Source organism: Sciurus vulgaris (genome assembly GCF_902686455.1).
Source record: "Sciurus vulgaris genome assembly, chromosome: 13".
Lineage (NCBI taxonomy): Eukaryota > Metazoa > Chordata > Mammalia > Rodentia > Sciuridae > Sciurus > Sciurus vulgaris.
In genome coordinates this window covers 59405332-59422262 of record NC_136474.1, presented here as the reverse complement: position 1 = coordinate 59422262, position 16931 = coordinate 59405332, and the positions used below count along the sequence as shown (strand labels likewise).

Below are 16931 nucleotides of genomic sequence, written 5' to 3'. Positions count from 1 at the left end.
AGACACTGCATAGGGTATGCAAAGTTTAACCAAAGAGTCACCATTTTTATTGTCTTGGACGCTTTGTTAAAATATTGAAGACTATTCCTTTTACATTACCCCTTCCCCTAAAAGAAAATACATGCAACTACAACTTTCAATCCCACCACAAAATTTTACCAAGTTTCTATTTCCAGAATGTGTTTAAAATGAGTTACGTCACTGCAGAATTATTTTCTATGTACTTACCCTAAATTATTTTGTATCAAGAAAATAGCTATCTATGAAAACGCTTGTCGCATGTAATTCCATTTAAAAGTTAGTAGAATTCTGCCTTCTCATCTCCATTTCACTTGCTCTACTGGCCAGACCCACTCCATCCTTGTCAGTTACATTGAGTTTATATTAAAAGAGCCTGGAAATGTCCATCTGCTAGATTGCCTCCCCTATCCACTTGGTATGCATATTCACTCCCAACTCCATTACTTCTGTGGACCTCAAATATCCAGAATTCTTTTAGACAGATTTGGACCTGAGATTTTTATCAAACGTAATACTCATTATGTTTTTCTGCACAGTTCTCACTACCTCACTACATCTCATAAAATTGACATGTCCCTCATTAAGGATCACTCACCTAGGTAAGACTCAAAAAATATTAAGAATTTATAGGGATACAAAAATGAAAGAACAGCCTACTTGGTTGCTTAGTTTAAGCTCAAAGCCTGCTTGGTGCTTAGCAACATAGTGTTTTTCCTCCTAAACTTTAGGTCCTCAAATTGAACCCTGCACCATTACCTGATGTTCTGACCAAAGCACAGTAAGTTTATCAGCCTTTCAAATCATCACTTATGCAGATATTGGCTAAAGGTTATCTGTAAGTAATGTAGGTTTGTTAATAAACATTTGCTCTGATGCCTACTATGAACTAGGAAATGTACAGGATGTGCAAGCATAAGGTATGCCATTCACCATTGAGGAATTCATAAATAAGTTGGGAGAGAGAGATGTAAATAAAACATGATAATGGTACAGTAAAAAATTCCTATGGAATACAAAGGAAGAAAATTTAATTCTGCCTCGATGCTATGGGGAAAGTTTCCTCAGGGAAGTGACAATCTGTATCTTAAATGATAATAAACAGGAATTCAAGTGACAGTGACAGTAATAACCCACAGAAGCTAAGCCATTAGGGTCTATGCAATTTACAAGAATCTTGGAAATCAGTTCAATACTCACAACTAAAATGTATATTATGCTACATTTAGTTTAACAGGCAGCAAACTATTTCAGTATAACAGAAAACTCCTATGAACATTCAAATACATAAACTGAGAATCTCAGTGACTGAAGTTCAAATAATGACACAGATGTTCCAATAAATTAATTATTTCCAACATATATAAATTTACAGCTCATAAGAAAGAGCAAAGTGGGATTGTTCACTGAAGTCTGCTCTCCAAAATTTCATTTTGTGTATTTCAAATTTCATAATTGAACTTCAAACAAAATTTAAGTAATATGTAAAATCACAGGACATTAAGACACAACTTTTCTCTCTCCACCCCCCCCAAATAAAAACATGCCAATTAGATAATTAGCAGGAGTATATAGTGAGGATATTGTATGTTAACATACATGAGTTTAGAACAGAGGAAATTCTACCAAGATTGTTCATTCAGAAGGCTGAGGTACCTAAACAGTGGTAGCTACCTAAGAAAATATACTCTCTGAATTGCAAATAGGAACTAGAATCCAGGTACCCAGGCCCATGCCTATAATAGTGGCTCAGGAGGTTAAGGCAGGAGGATGGCAAGTTAAAAGCCAGTCTCAGCAACTTAGCAGGGCTCTAGGCAACCCCATGAGACCTTGTCTCTAAATAAAATACAAAAAGGACTGGGGATGTGGCTCCGTGGTTGAGCAGCTCCGAGTTCAATCCCCCATACCAAAAATACATTAATTAATTAATTTTTAAAAAGACCTAGAAAAGCATCTTATTTAACAAAAAATAATATATTTCCTGGTATCTGTATCCCAGGAAAATTCCTGATCCCACACTCCCAACATTTGCCCCTGGCATGTTTCATACTAAGAACAACTAGGCTTTTCTCCACCAACTAATAGTAATTTCAAATCTTGTCATGGAGTCTGAATTAAGAAACTAACTAGAATCCCTTTTCCAACCTCTGATAAAATTTTAGATAGAACTTAACTGGTAGATGACATTATACATTTCTCACTGAAATGTGAAACATTTGGCACCAGTGTGCCAAAATACTACTGTAAATATCTTAGAATAATATAAACTGGACTTCATCCCATCTTGATTAACTGCCTCCAAATTGCTAACAAAGTGGCCAACAACGAAATCTCATAAACCAAGTATCTTACAATTGGCAGCATATTTTCCAAAATTTTCCAAATTATTTTATCTTTATTATAGCCTTATAAGGCAAATAAAATTAAATTTCTCCTATTTTACTGGAAAGATGAGAAAGAAATGAGACAGACTGACTGACTTATCCAGGATAACACATTATGTTAGAAGCAGAAATAAATCTGGAATTCGAATTTCCATTCACTCAATCAGAAAACATCATGAGCCTATTATATGAAGGGCACCATAGGGAAGAAAAGGATCAATGAGACATGAACTTCACCATTAAGGAAATTGCAGTCCTATTACAAAAAAGAGAAAATTTGAGAGAGTTTATTAGATACTACAGCAAAGGAACATACACATCATGTTATAATGGAATAGCAAGGATAAGATGATGAACTGAAGGTAAAGGAGTTAAAAGAATTCTACACTGAGAAGGTAGACTTCACATCTGAATTGGGCCTTGAAGATAGGGAAGGCAAGAAACAGTGAAGGTCATTACAGGCTGGCAGTATAAGACCTGAAAATACATGGAAGGTTTGTATAAAGTATGCAGTTATTTTTTTTTCAAATGTAAAAAAAATAATAATAATAACACATATTTAACACAAATCAAGCCCACACATGAGATTAAATGAAAAAACAGGATGGGAGAGGCTGGTATTTTTCCCCCAATAAGGACCCTTCCCTGCACTTAAGACCCATCCACTATTTAGCTGGGAACATGCCTCCTGCAATAATTACTGTACTCTGCAACTTCTCTTTCAGCTCAGTACAAGTATATGTAAGGCCAATGGGACATAAGGAGAGAACCGATGCCCTCAATGTCCAGAACAAATCTTTACAGGGATTATATGTCCTCCTTCTTTTAATTGCAAGCTCTGTCAGATCACTGAGAGGAGAAGAAAAATCACACAGATGGCAAAGCAACAAGCTGCAAGGACCTGGTTCCATGGTAGAGCAAAGCTAAACTCGTCACTCCTGGAACTACCCATTCAAACACCAACAAGAGAAATGAACTTCTATTTGATTAAGGTACTTATGTAGGGATTCCATAATACCCAAGCAAACTTAAACATTAGCTTATTACAATAGGTTATGACAGTAAATAGCAATCAAAAGTAATTTTTTTGCTCTCAATTCTCAATATCTAATAAAAACAATATGGAAATATTTAAATTATTTGCAAGGGCTAAAATAAAACCTGCAACATGCAGTTGTAAATATTCTTAAGTGTATTTTTAAATTTTAATCTATATAACAGCCATAAACCTTAGAAAGTTCAGGGATCAATATTATTTTATATGTGAGGAATAAGAAAACATGTAATGAATTAATTACAAAAGGTATTTGATAGCCTCAAATTGTACTGAATTTAACCTCATTTAATCAATTAAAATAATCATTACATATATTCCATGCTACACTGATACCTAAAGACCTATTCATTAAGTCAAATAAGTTATTAATATGAGAAAAATAGGAATCAATGAATGAAAACTTAATTTTTGTTGTAGGTTCAAATTAGTCTATGTTTTCATTTACCCACTGGACTTTTCAGACAACTCAATGTTACTGATTATATTTATATATTTAATTATTTTTATATTTATTTAATTGCTATCCATTTTGGGTTTCTAGAGAGCAGAAGGAAAATATAATAAGTAAGCATAAAGCAGTATAATATTTAAGAAAATTAATACATAAAAACACAGTAGGCTGCAAATCTACTTGGAAAAACTGAAATCGAGAAAATCATGGATGCTGGATGGAACCTTTTTATTCAAACTATCTGCAGGCAAATCTATTGGCCATTGCTTCACGTACCTTATTCTCATGTGCATTCCAAAGAATAACTAGAATAGGAATAGTCAATAAAATTATCTATTCCATTTTCATTTTTTTTCACTGAGCCTGGCTAAGCTCACTGGCTCTCTCTTGATCAGCCCACAGTAAGGGCAGTCTGTCCTCCTAGCCCTCCTCTGGGGGCAATCTTGATGGCAACAAGGAGGTAATGAGACCAGAACCAAGACCTTTAGCTCACTATTATAAACCACAGTACCATCTCTCTTGTACCCCTAACTCCTGCCAGGAGTACTATGGAGGCAAATGAAATCAGGTAATAAAAGATGACTAGATCACAGTAAACTCAACACTTCAGTTCAAAAACACTGAAAGGCATGATCCTTAGATGAAAACACTTATCTTAGATGAAAACAATCTGTTTTCTTTATACAGTCTAGCCTTCACTCACTACTGGGCTTTTGTATATTCTACTCAAACCTCAAAATGATCGGCCGCTTCTAAGTTGAAAGATGAGTCAAATATTCACTAACTCTACTATTCTAGACAAGTGATTTATATTTTCAAAGCCTTAGTTTACTATTTGTAAAATAAGAATCTAAAAAGATATGATTTGTGGAGACCTCCCCAGAAACAAAATGCTATAATTCCAAATTAAACTTTATCACATCTTAAATTGCATCCTAATATAGTAGGAACTGTCTGAAGGATCTGCTTCTAGAAGGTAGTTTGTGCTTCACCTCAGTTCTCAAAAAAGTATGGTTTAAGATTGATATGCAAATGGCAACAGTAAAACTTGTCCTGAGCTCCTCTTTACCAAAGCACTTAATCTCCCTATTACTACTGAGAGTTACAGAACCTTCCACTTTGTTTTCATAGGGCCACACTGTTTAAATAAAGACTGGAAATTTTGGAAAACTAGGTAATTGGAAGTTGGGTAAAGGGAAGATTGGATTTTAATTTTTTTTTTAAAAGATGTTGATAGACCTTTAAATTTTAGATCATTATCTGTTCCTAGTTACTCAAAATGCCTCAGACTATTTCATAAGTCCTCACCCCTTCCTTAGAAGAAGACTGTACCACTGTGCCTATTATACAAAGTAATTTATCAAAGTATAAAAATTAAAATTTGTAACTGGCTTTTTCAGAAAAATGATGGAATAATAATTTGTAAAAATAATCAATAAATGATAATCTTAAAAATCAAGCTAAAATTTCCAATATTAAAGTTGGCATTTTTGTTTTAAAAGACGGAAGGCTGGATATATGGTTCAGCATTCTAACACTTGCCTAGCATGCACAAGGTCCTGGGTTCAATCCCCAGCACCATAAAAATTAAATAAATAAAAGTTAAAAAGTGAGCAGTAGAAACTGGTTTGGTGATGCCTAATAGGACTTCTGTTCTTAGTTGTGCACTTTTCTTTTCTTGGAGTGAGCATGTAGGGGATTCCAAAGTACACTTTGCTAATAACCCCAACACTTAGCAACTTCAGATTGGATGCATTCTTTCAACTATCCCACTCGCAACTGCCTGTTCCAAGAAATCTTCAGCAATAACATTTTTCTAGCAACCAGCAGGTCTCCTTTAAAGAACACAAAACTAAACAACAAATTGGAAAACTGTTATATGAATCATTGCACTTCATGCAGACATGTTAGAAAAGAATTAAGTCATGAATTCAGGAGAACCACGGCCTGGAGATTTTACATGTCTATTGTAAAAGTAAAAATAGAAAGGAAAGAGGAATGATCTTGTGACTCACAGGAGTGCAGGAGGGCTGATGGATGAGTGATCCTGATACAGATCACAAATAACACTGAATTCTCTCTGGTCATTCTCTGCTTAAAAAATCCCCTAAAGGAGGCAATGATGGTGCTTCTGAAACTACACTCACTTATGACCCTGACTCTCCTAGTGTCTTTCCCTACTTGCCTCTCCTAAAAGAAAAATGGTATTAATAACCCAGTGTTCTGGTACCTCCACCTAAACATGGTTTAAACAATACCATCTATTTTCATTCAGTTGTTTCCACAAATGGACAGACTGCTACCCTCTAAAATTTTCTTTTGGATTATCTACATTTTGTTAGCAATTATGCTTTCACTGGTCACAGTCAGCCAGTTCTTTAGAAAAGAATTTTAATCTCTAAGTCCAAGATCAACAGTAAAATAGTGATATTCCTATGACAGTCCTCAGTTTTCCCTTTATTCAGTACATTTCACTTCTCACAGCATTCTCTTCTTTAAAAAAAAAAAAAAAAGTAAGAAGTTTCATTTGAGGGGCTGGGGATATAGCTCAGTTAGTAGAGTACTTGCCTCGAATGCACAAGGCCCTGGGTTCAATTCCCAGCACCACAAAAAAAAAAAAAAAGAAAAAGAAGTTTCATTTGAAATATATCTTGCTGTTGTCCATAAGTCTGATTCTTCATTCAAAATTGTCTCCTCACATATGACAAGCATAGCCATCAATGTCTATCTTTGGCATGGCATCATACAAATCTCAGTGGGTTAGGGGAAGGCTTTTTTTCACCCGTCCACCCTAATTACAAATACACTATAAACAAAGTATTTCAGCACACCTACCATAAGCTAGATTTTAATCTTGGTGAGTAATAATACAAGACATCAACAATGAGCCAGAAAAGTTGCTAAAGGAGACGGGGGAGTGTTTACTAATAGAATCTTACAACTTTTAACTTTGTAAAGTTGAAATTCCAGGTTTATCACTGGTCACTGGAAGAATTATCTCAAGGTACTTAACCTTATCTGCCTCCATTTCTTTCACTGTAACATGGGGTACAATGGAGTATCTATACATCTTAACGCTTATTTTAAATAGATAATCTAAATCGTGTACAACCATAGAAACGAAAAGCTATACCCCCATTTGTGCACAATGAATCAAAACAGTCTATAAAACTTTTTTTAAAAAAGGTAATTCACATAAAGTCCTTAACCGAATATAAAGGAGCAATAAACATCAGTATTCTTTTTATAATCAAGTCTCTACTCATTAATTTGCCTGACATGCTACATAAAACACAATGTCTCAGCACTCTGCTAAGAAAATTAATAGATAAGTGTATCAGTTTCTTACGTTAATGATACTAGATTTGTAATGGAAAGACAATCCTTATGTCACGTTGGAATATCACATATTTATGAAAAAATCCAAGAGTTTAGGAATTCCCAAGTATAAAAGTTAAACATTATGCACTAGGTTTAAGACATGCTTCATAGAGATTAGAAGATCTAATTAAGTAACAGATCTGGAACCGCACTGTCAAACCACCCCAAAGCAGAGACCACCATTTTGTTCCTCTATTAACCCCATCATGGGCTTAGAAATACTACCAGAGAGAATACTTGCCTCAAAACTTCCTCAAAGGGCTGGGGAGATAGCTCAGTCGGTACAGTGCTTGCCTTGCAAGCATAAGGCCCTGGGTTCGATCCCCAGCACCAAAAAAAAAAAAAAAAAAAAGACAAAACTTCCTCAAAGGCCCCAGGATCTTATAAGTAAACATTGAGCAAGCCCTTAACTAGCTAGCTTTGTGCAATGATAGCTATATCTCTACAACTTTAATTTCCTCGATGCCCTATAATTTCTCTTATGTCCTCTAATGTGACTCCTATGCCTCCTGAATACACATATTTACATACTAAGAACAGCCCAAAAGATGATAACCAACAGACTGAAGAGACTAGGGACCAAATACAAAATCTTACGCTACACCTAGCACAGGCCTTAAATTATTAAAAAAATAAATAAAAAGTTTAACAGAATAATCACCTGAATTCATAAAATGCTTCAGTCAACAATTAGCAATTTAATTTTGCTTGGTTATGTGAGGAAGCATAAGATAAATACTTTTTTTTTTTCCTAAGAGAAGTAAGACTTATTCTTAGGAATTAAGCACTATAGCTTTTAGAAAACCTGGCTCAACCAAATACCATGATTTTTATTCCTTCCAAAAACAAATCAACTATAAAAAGAAGTCCCTATGTCAGCATATCAACTGTTTTGCATTTGAATTATGTTGTCAAGTTCAAAACAATGAAGCAAAACTAAAATCATTTAGGCGTGTGGCAATTAAGAGCACAAGGAATGAAAGAAGAGAAAAGCACCACTTAGGAAAAAATGAAATAAAATCACCCCACTTACAAGCCTGCTCCTCCCCAAAGATTTTCACCTGTACAGGATACTTAGAAAGACTCATGCACAGTGTAATTTTATATCCATTTCTGGTTCTATTTCTGCACTGAAATATTTATAGAGTGCTCAGTATTTCTGGAGTAAATTATACCTAGATCTTGGTAAAGCTAAAATCACTTAAATTACCTTTTTTGCTCAATTATTTGGAAGAATGGAGAAAGAAAGCTTGACAGAATAAAAAGATGTATTAAGCAATGGCCATTTCATAGCTATAATTGCATAGCTTAGTGGATATTGATGCCTCAAGGGCTATATGCAGTCACCACAGCTATTTTTACCAAAGGCTTCAAATAAAATCCAAATCAATTTATGTTATGTGAACATACACATTATACTTGAACATGAAAGTTCTTAAGCCAAGTATTTCATTGCTTTCTATGTTAGGAATAACAGAAAAACACATACTAGCAGTACACAAAATGGAAGTATGGTACTGTGTTAATAATCACATTAGTATGAATACACTCCAAAATAGTCAGACACTAAAAATTCTAGAAATATTCTTATGCCATGTCATGAATTCATTAGTTTCCAAATTTGGAATCATTATTATGAACAGAATGTTGTTTTCCCTCCCCAAGATTCACATGTTGAACCCTCAGTCCTCAATGTGATTATATTTGGTCCTCTAAGGAAATAACTAAAGTTAAATGAGAAAGAGGTCCTGATCTGATAGAATTAATGTTCTTACAAGAAGTGACAAAGTGAACACTCTGTTTCTTTGCAAACTGTACTGAGGAAAGGCAATATAAGGACACTGCAAGAAGATGGCCAGTTACAAGCAAGGAAGAGAGCCCTAGCCAGACTCTCATCTGGGACTTCTGGTTTCCAAAAAGCAAATAGATTTCTACTACTTCAGCCACCCAGGCTATGACATTTTGTTAAGGTGGCATACACAAACTAAGACAATCATTATTAATATGACTTTGATCTGGGAACCTAGGAGAGTCCTGTTTCAAACTTACTATATTACTGTGAAGCAATGCATGTGAAAAGTACGTTATCCCCACTCAGCAACTCAATCTTATATCAAAAATGTGATAACTGCCAAAAGTACATGGGTATATGCATACACACACACACACACACACACACACACACACACATACACACACACAAAACACACACACAACATAGTTCAAGAATGCCTTGTGAGCTCTACTTCTACTTTTCAAACCATGAAAGAAATAATGGGGGAAGTTTCACAATAAAAGACAGATCATCAACTGTGGCTGCAATGTCAGTTACTTGACTTTAAAGGCTCTACAGCTGCCAAAGTCCAAGCTGATTAGGGTTGTACTGAGGATCTGGAACCTGATCTTGTAGGGTAATGTTTCACATAATTACTTTTAACTTAGGAACTGCTTCCACAGTTATATGTAGCTGTATCCCCCTCACGAAATTACTTCAATTATTTTGTCACTATATAAAAAAGTAATTTTAAGTTTAACAAAAGCTTAATTTATGACAGTACAAAATTAATCTTAAACAATTAGTAATATTCATGTATAAACTATGACTACTAATTTATCAATACTATACCATTTTAATTGAAAACTACAGAAAATATACAATGTCAACAAATATTTTAAATGACATATTTTGGGAAAAACTACATGTATACAAAAATGACAAAATTGGAAATTCAAAATTTCACCTACATGTAAAATATAACATATGCCTTCATCATTCATATATTTTATCAGAAATATAATTTATCCACAGATCATAAAATAGGATAAAATACCATACTTAATTTTATCTTAATTATCCTCAAACATACAGTTACAGGAAGTAGCTTTTGATTCATAATTCACCAAGTGTGATACTGATGCTAAAATATTATGGATTATTACTTAAGAAATGCTACAATGAATGACATTGGTTGAGTGGGAAAAAAATAGATCTGAAAAGGGAGAACTGGGAGTGTGGTCACCAGATAAGAAGACGGTGCAATAAGGTAAGAAATAAGAGTGCTTAAAGAATGGCCAAAAGCAGGATACAGAGAAAGAAATATACCAACTGGCCATAAGGGCTGGGAGACAAGAGTTAAGAATGATTCCAGTGGAGACTTCTAATCTCAGTAGTGATGACAAGTAAAATCTTGCTATCAACCAAGAGCCAGATTATTCTAGAGGCTTGCTTAGACACATGGACACACACATAAACATATGCAAATTACCCTATGTTTCTGCTTAATAACGCCATTGTTTCATACATCCCTCTCTCAGTAGCTGACTGTGCACACCATTTACACAATGAGAGAATTAGATGTTAACAAATGGCAGGGATGACACTGTGTGCTAACACTGTAATTCTAAAATGCCCCAACACAAACAAACTAGACCACCATTTCAGTGTGAAAGAAGGAATGCCAACATGGAGACTGGAGATAAGAATTGATTTTGCAATAGAAATTATTTGTGTCTCTTTCTTATCTCTAGACAAAACATTTCAGCAGCAAAAAAGAATCATCTCCTATAGCACTAATTAGCAACATAAATCTCACCAGGAGCAATGCCAAAAGATTGCATTGTTTGTCACTATACATGGAAATAGAATTTTTGACATTTTATTCCCCTAAAAAATGCAACATCTTTAATAAACCATAATAAGAAGTGGAGATTCCAATTTCAGCACATCATCACAGAAAAAGCAAAACAGAAAACATAAAAATCCTTAAACTAGCAGGAAAAAAACTTATTCTAAGAATTATCAGCAGGAATAAAAAACATTCATTCATACTAAAATAATTATAAAACCTTGGGTTGACAAGTGGATGTTCCACATTGCAAAATCTAAAATACATTTATTTTCTAGGTAACACTAAGTCCAATAGAGATTGTGTATATAAGTTTTTCAATGTCCCTACTGGAATATGTGATTATAGGCTGCTGCTCTGTAACCAGCTGATGAAATCTAACAGATCTTTATGTAGGTAAGGCATCTGTAATATTGCAAAAATGTACCTCATAAATATGACCTATCTTGAACCAAACAGATTTTTTTTTTCATTGCTTTTTGTGGTTATACTTTATGATCCTCTTGCCCTCATTAGAAACTGTTTATCTACTATCAGATAACATAAAATCTACATCACAGTTCATGCCACATTAGTAACAAGTATTTTTTGAAGTATGCCCAGTACATAAAAATCTAGTCCTTGTGGATGGTTGTTTTTTTGTTCACAGCAAGTAAATGAGGCAGGCCTTATTCCACAATCTGCAACCCTGGATATGTGACAATGACTGAACACACATTTCTTGGAAGTATTTCTTGTCATGTCGTCTGGTCACAGAAGCAAAAAAGATGACTAAAACCAAGGAGGAAAAGTTTATTTGGGGGCTCAAGATTTCAGGTCTTAGTCCAAAGACAGCTGGCTCCATTCCTTGGGGCTTGAGGTGAAGATCATGGCTGAATGTGTGGTGGAAGAAAGTAGCTGGGAACATGGCACTGGGAAGCACAGAGAGAGCTCTGCTCAACAAGGACAAAATATAAACCCCAAGGCATGCCATTAGGGACCCATCTCCTCCAGCCACACCCTACCTACCTACAGTAATCACCCAATTAATCCCTATCAAGGTATCACTAAGTGGGTTAAGGTTCTCATAACCCAATAATTTCTCTTCTAACCCTCCATGCATTGTCTCACATGTAAACTTTTGGGGGATGCCTCACATCCAAATCATTACAATCTCTTTGAAAATTACTGAGAGGGGGCAGAGAAAACATCCCCAGATATCAAAAATGACTCAGTTCCTCCTCATAAAGAAATGATAACTTCTGAATAAGCAAATCAAAAACAAAAAAGCAGCACTGAGATAACCCTCCACCCCAATCACCCAAAGCATGCTAACTGATGTTACTCTTCTTTTTCCACATAAATATTGTTACTGATTGCAGACAAGAATGTATTCTGCAACAGTAGCCTATTTCACTCCCTGAGGAAGTGGGAATGTTTAGCTAAGGGGTCCACAAGAATATCAAATATCCATCCACAAAATCAGTGAACTGCAATATGCACATAATCTCATCTAATCCAAGTAGCACAGCTACTTGATGGATTATAAGATTCTGATCATCTGAAAAGCATTCCAAACAACTGTGACTGACCAACTGTTGACAACCCATACACATAAAGGAACAGAAGCCTGAAAGTCTCATAACCAGTAAAACAAAAGCATAGATGAACCAGATGTTTTATAATACAAAGTTTAACTGATAAATTCTTTTATCCCTTTATGTAAAGGTGAAGTAAAATTTACAAAATGTATTTTCACTAAAAAGAGAACTGGGTCTAAAAAAATCATGCTATGACCATGTCATTAATCTTTGTCAATAAAACCACATATCCTGACAACTTATTATATGCAGGTATCTTTTTAAATCCATGTGAAAAGTATTTATTCCATTCTGGCTTTTCCAAGCAGAATTTAATCATACTCTACACATTTCATCAATAACATAAAAATGATACACACAATGTGATATAAAAAACCATCCTCTTTTTATCATATCTAAGTAAAAAATATGTGATTTAAAGTGTCACTTGAAAGGAGGAAAAGTTAGCATAAAATGTCAAGAATTCCATCTCAAAGTAACGAGATCTTATATACCGAACATATTCATCTACACACATTAGCTTTGCTAAAATTCCTAGTGTAGTTTTCCCTTTTAATTATAAGTTACAAATTTAAACCAGTGGCTCTTACAGGGTTTGAAAACAGGCAACAAACAATGACTTTACTTGTTCAGATAATCTTCTGAAGCCTATCAGCATGCACATATTAAAAGGGATTCCCAAAAAGTTGTTAGTTTCCTTTTGATTTGAAGCTTTTAACCTTGAAAGCAGGCCAAAGTCATCACTAAACATCAGCAAATTAACATCACAAGAAAGAAGATTACTGGTTCAACAGCTATTTATTGAGTATCTGCAGAGTGCTAGGAGTGCTAGGGTAGCCTGCTCTGAAGGAACCCACAGACATCAAGGCAGACACACAAGGACAAAATTACAGACCAGGAGGTCAACCCAAGCGAGAGGACCTATCTAACATAGAGAATGAAGATACCCATAGTACTTGACACCAGCAACCTTACAGATTGGAATGATGACAGATAAACACCCTATCTTCTCTTTCCTAGAAACACCCAGTACAGCAGTGGACTATTTGGGAGAAGACTACTACAATTAACTGTCATCCACAGGGACTGGAGGGCCATGGCCACATTGGTAACTTGACAATCAATTCCCTGTATTTAATCAGGCATATCACCAATCTGCATTTCTTGAAAAACACATCATTAAATAAATACCTAGCAATTAATCATCCATGTTTGACCTTCTGATGATGGAATTTCTAAACTTTACTTAAGAAAAATACATACAGTTACACTTCATTTACTCAGCTACCTTAAATATTTGGAAAACATTTAAGAACTTGAAAAGTAGCAAAACAGTACATTAAGTAGGCAAAATGTCAGCATCTGCTTCCTACAACAACATACATAGGACAGTCCCAAATGCACTCCAAATCTATACATGTTTATTTTAGAGGTGAGTCTAATAAGCAAACTTGAACTAGAAAATCAGGGAAGAGTGAGCAGAGACATGTGGGCCACTTATAACAGGTCACAAATGACAAGAGGGAGGAGTTAAAGAAACAATGACGAGAAATGAGAACACAAAATGCATTGTCTGAGGCTACTTGATGCAGAGCTGATTTTAAGGTGAGAACGTAAAAAGAAGCACTGCTTTTTTCCTTTCCTATTCAATGTGGGAATTGCTTGTAGGTAGTACTTTAACACTATACCAGTCCATCAGTATTTGAAATAAGGGACTTTATTTTTCCCTTATAAGATACAATGATGACACACAGAAGGGGGCAGAAAGTACATTTAGAAGAACATGAGTTTATGTTTCCCACTTTAATGTTCTTTAATCTTAAAGAAATCGTTTTGCCAGGTGTGGTGGCACATGCCTGTAATCCTAGCAACTTGGCTAAGGCAGGAGCACCGTAAGTTTGAGTCAGCCTGGGCAACTTAGTGAGACCCTGTCTTAAAAAAAATAAAATAAAAAGGGCTGAGAATGTAGCTCAGTGGTAGAGTGCCCCTGGGTTTCATCTACACACAGTACCACAAAGAAGAAAGTAAAAAGAAAAATAGAAAAAAAAGGAAGTTGTTTTGTTTGGTGTTTGCTTGTTTCTGCTAACTACATATACTTAAAACCCTTTCAAATACCATTCGGGGAGGAACAGCATTTTGAAAAATGTGAAATAGTGCTGTTATGATAATAAGTATAATTAAAATGCTGCTGAGAGCCAGTATAGGAATTTCAGATCTCACAGTTCCTAACAATAAATAGCAGCAGAGTGACTCCTGTGGAGAAGACTATCTTAATGAACAAATTTCAAACATCTGCTTGTAAGAGATGCAGCTCGTGTCTGTGCTGTCAGATTTCTCTGGCACAGAGTTCCCATTTGACAGGAGTGCATATCCTTAGACATTTACTCCCTCTTTTCTTTTGGCTGTGGCACATACATTTTCAGTGCTAAATGCCATAAATATTTTCAGGATTATTGACAGGTGGCCAAGAGAAAATTAATTTCCAGTTTTCCACCTTTTGTTCCCTAACTCCTCACACTGACCCTGGGTTGAGAACAAGATCTCCTTCAACAGGGCTGTCAGGCTCCCACAGAAACTACCACCAATGCCTGGGGAAGCTACGACCGAAAGCACTGGTCTGGTCACATCATCCCGGGCAGAAAAGTCTCCAAAACAGAGATGAAAATCTGGCCATCAGTGTCCTATACCCGATGGATCTAACTGGCAAAAGACATGTTTTAAATAGCTAGAGTTTGATGCTACCCACACTTTAAAGTTACAGGATTTATAGGTGAAACTCATTTTTTAGGAAAGGCTGGCCTCAGGAAAATAGTCATTTCTCTTAGCAATTCTATTTCTGTATCAATCAAAACATTGAAAAGATTGCTCGGTAGGTTGAATTTTCACCAAATTACAATCACTGCCACTATGATGTTGCTAGCTCAATGGCCAGTAGACAGACAGGTCATGCAAAAAAATCTACTTGATAAATGTGGCCGATGGCCTACATCTGATATCATCATAGTTATTCCCTTTTATAACATATCTCCTTTTTCTGTGTCTTTGAGTAATACATACATAGTCCTACACTGCTGGTTAAGGTCCAAACTGTAACATTTATATAGATAAAGACAAAGGACCATTAGAAGTAAAAAAATTGCAATATATCCATACAATGTAATAATATCTGGCAACAAAAAAGAATTGTGATGATTTTGCTAAAACATGGATCAATGTTGAAAACATGCTAAGTGTAAAAATCCAAAAGGCTACATTTACATGAATTCCATTTAGATAAAATGTCCAGAATAGCAAATCCATACAGACAGTAAAGATTAGTGTTTACCAGAAGCAAGGGAAATGGGGAATGGAAGTAGCTTCTAGTGGGCATAGAGTTTCATTTTAGGGTGATGAAATGTTCTGAAGTTAGCAGTGATAATTGCAAAACTCTGTGAATATAATATGAACCACTGAAATGTACATTTTAAAAGGGCATATTTTGTAGTCTGTGAATCCTATCCCAATAAAGCTGTTATTTTTTAAAAGGCTCAACAGATGATAAAATACACTACAAGTAGAGTTCTTTAAAATAGGAGGACTAAATTCCCAGCCACACTTATTGGCACTTGAATTTTATCAGTGTCAGTTCATCTTTATATCCTGGACCTATCTGTTAAGCCTGTAAAAGTTTCACTTTCACTGCTTAATTTCAGAAATACAATCTCCACTTAACAAAAAAGAGAAACAAGACTAACTGCAATCAGGGGTTAAATCCCACAGTGCTTCCCCTTGTTAACTATGAATCCACCTAATGTAATTTATTAACAGGCAGTTCCAAGGAAATCTTAGGTCATCCAAATATTCTGAAATCACAGAAAAAAAAATTGCAGATAGTACTTAATTCACCATCAGCTGCAATGTCAAAATCCAGGTACACCTATTGTTTTGCACAACTAGTGACAATTATAAGTCAATGAAAAAAGAAAATGTTTTAAATGTGAATACTCACCTTGTTTCTTTTAATCCTTCTTTCTGAATGACTTCCAATATCTGCTTTGCTGTCATTGGTGAGTTGGGATGTTTTTCTAATGCCTAAAAAATAAAAATGAACATAAAATTTCTAGATTTATTATACAGAAGTATCTAAAATGGAAATGTGTGTGTGAATCATGCAGTCTTTATTTAAAGTTTTAAGGAAGAAAGGGGCTTTACGGGAAAGTTACGTTCCCATCACACAACTCAGGGGTCCAGATTTTTTTCTGGACTTTTAAAATGGCAATTTCTGCAACATATAGGGGCCATTCTTCAAAAAATGTCACAAAAGCATACACACCAAAAAGAAAAAAGAAATATGAAACCTAAAGAAACAAGTCAATAAATGTATGTAATTTCCTTTATGTGAAAAATCGCTAATATTTTATGGTTAAAGTCATGTCTTCAGGCTGTTAAAATCTT

At 35.0% G+C, this 16931-nt stretch overlaps 1 protein-coding gene across 1 annotated transcript in view; it reads right to left on the bottom strand.

Annotated features, from left to right (window-relative positions):
* Positions 1 to 16931, bottom strand: part of ASXL3 (ASXL transcriptional regulator 3) — a 168048-nt gene that overhangs the window by 118632 nt on the left and 32485 nt on the right. Inside the window, exon 2 of the mRNA XM_079109312.1 lies at positions 16486 to 16568. Within this exon, the coding sequence (XP_078965438.1) occupies positions 16486 to 16568 (83 nt within the window). The remainder of the gene's footprint in view (positions 1 to 16485; positions 16569 to 16931) is intronic.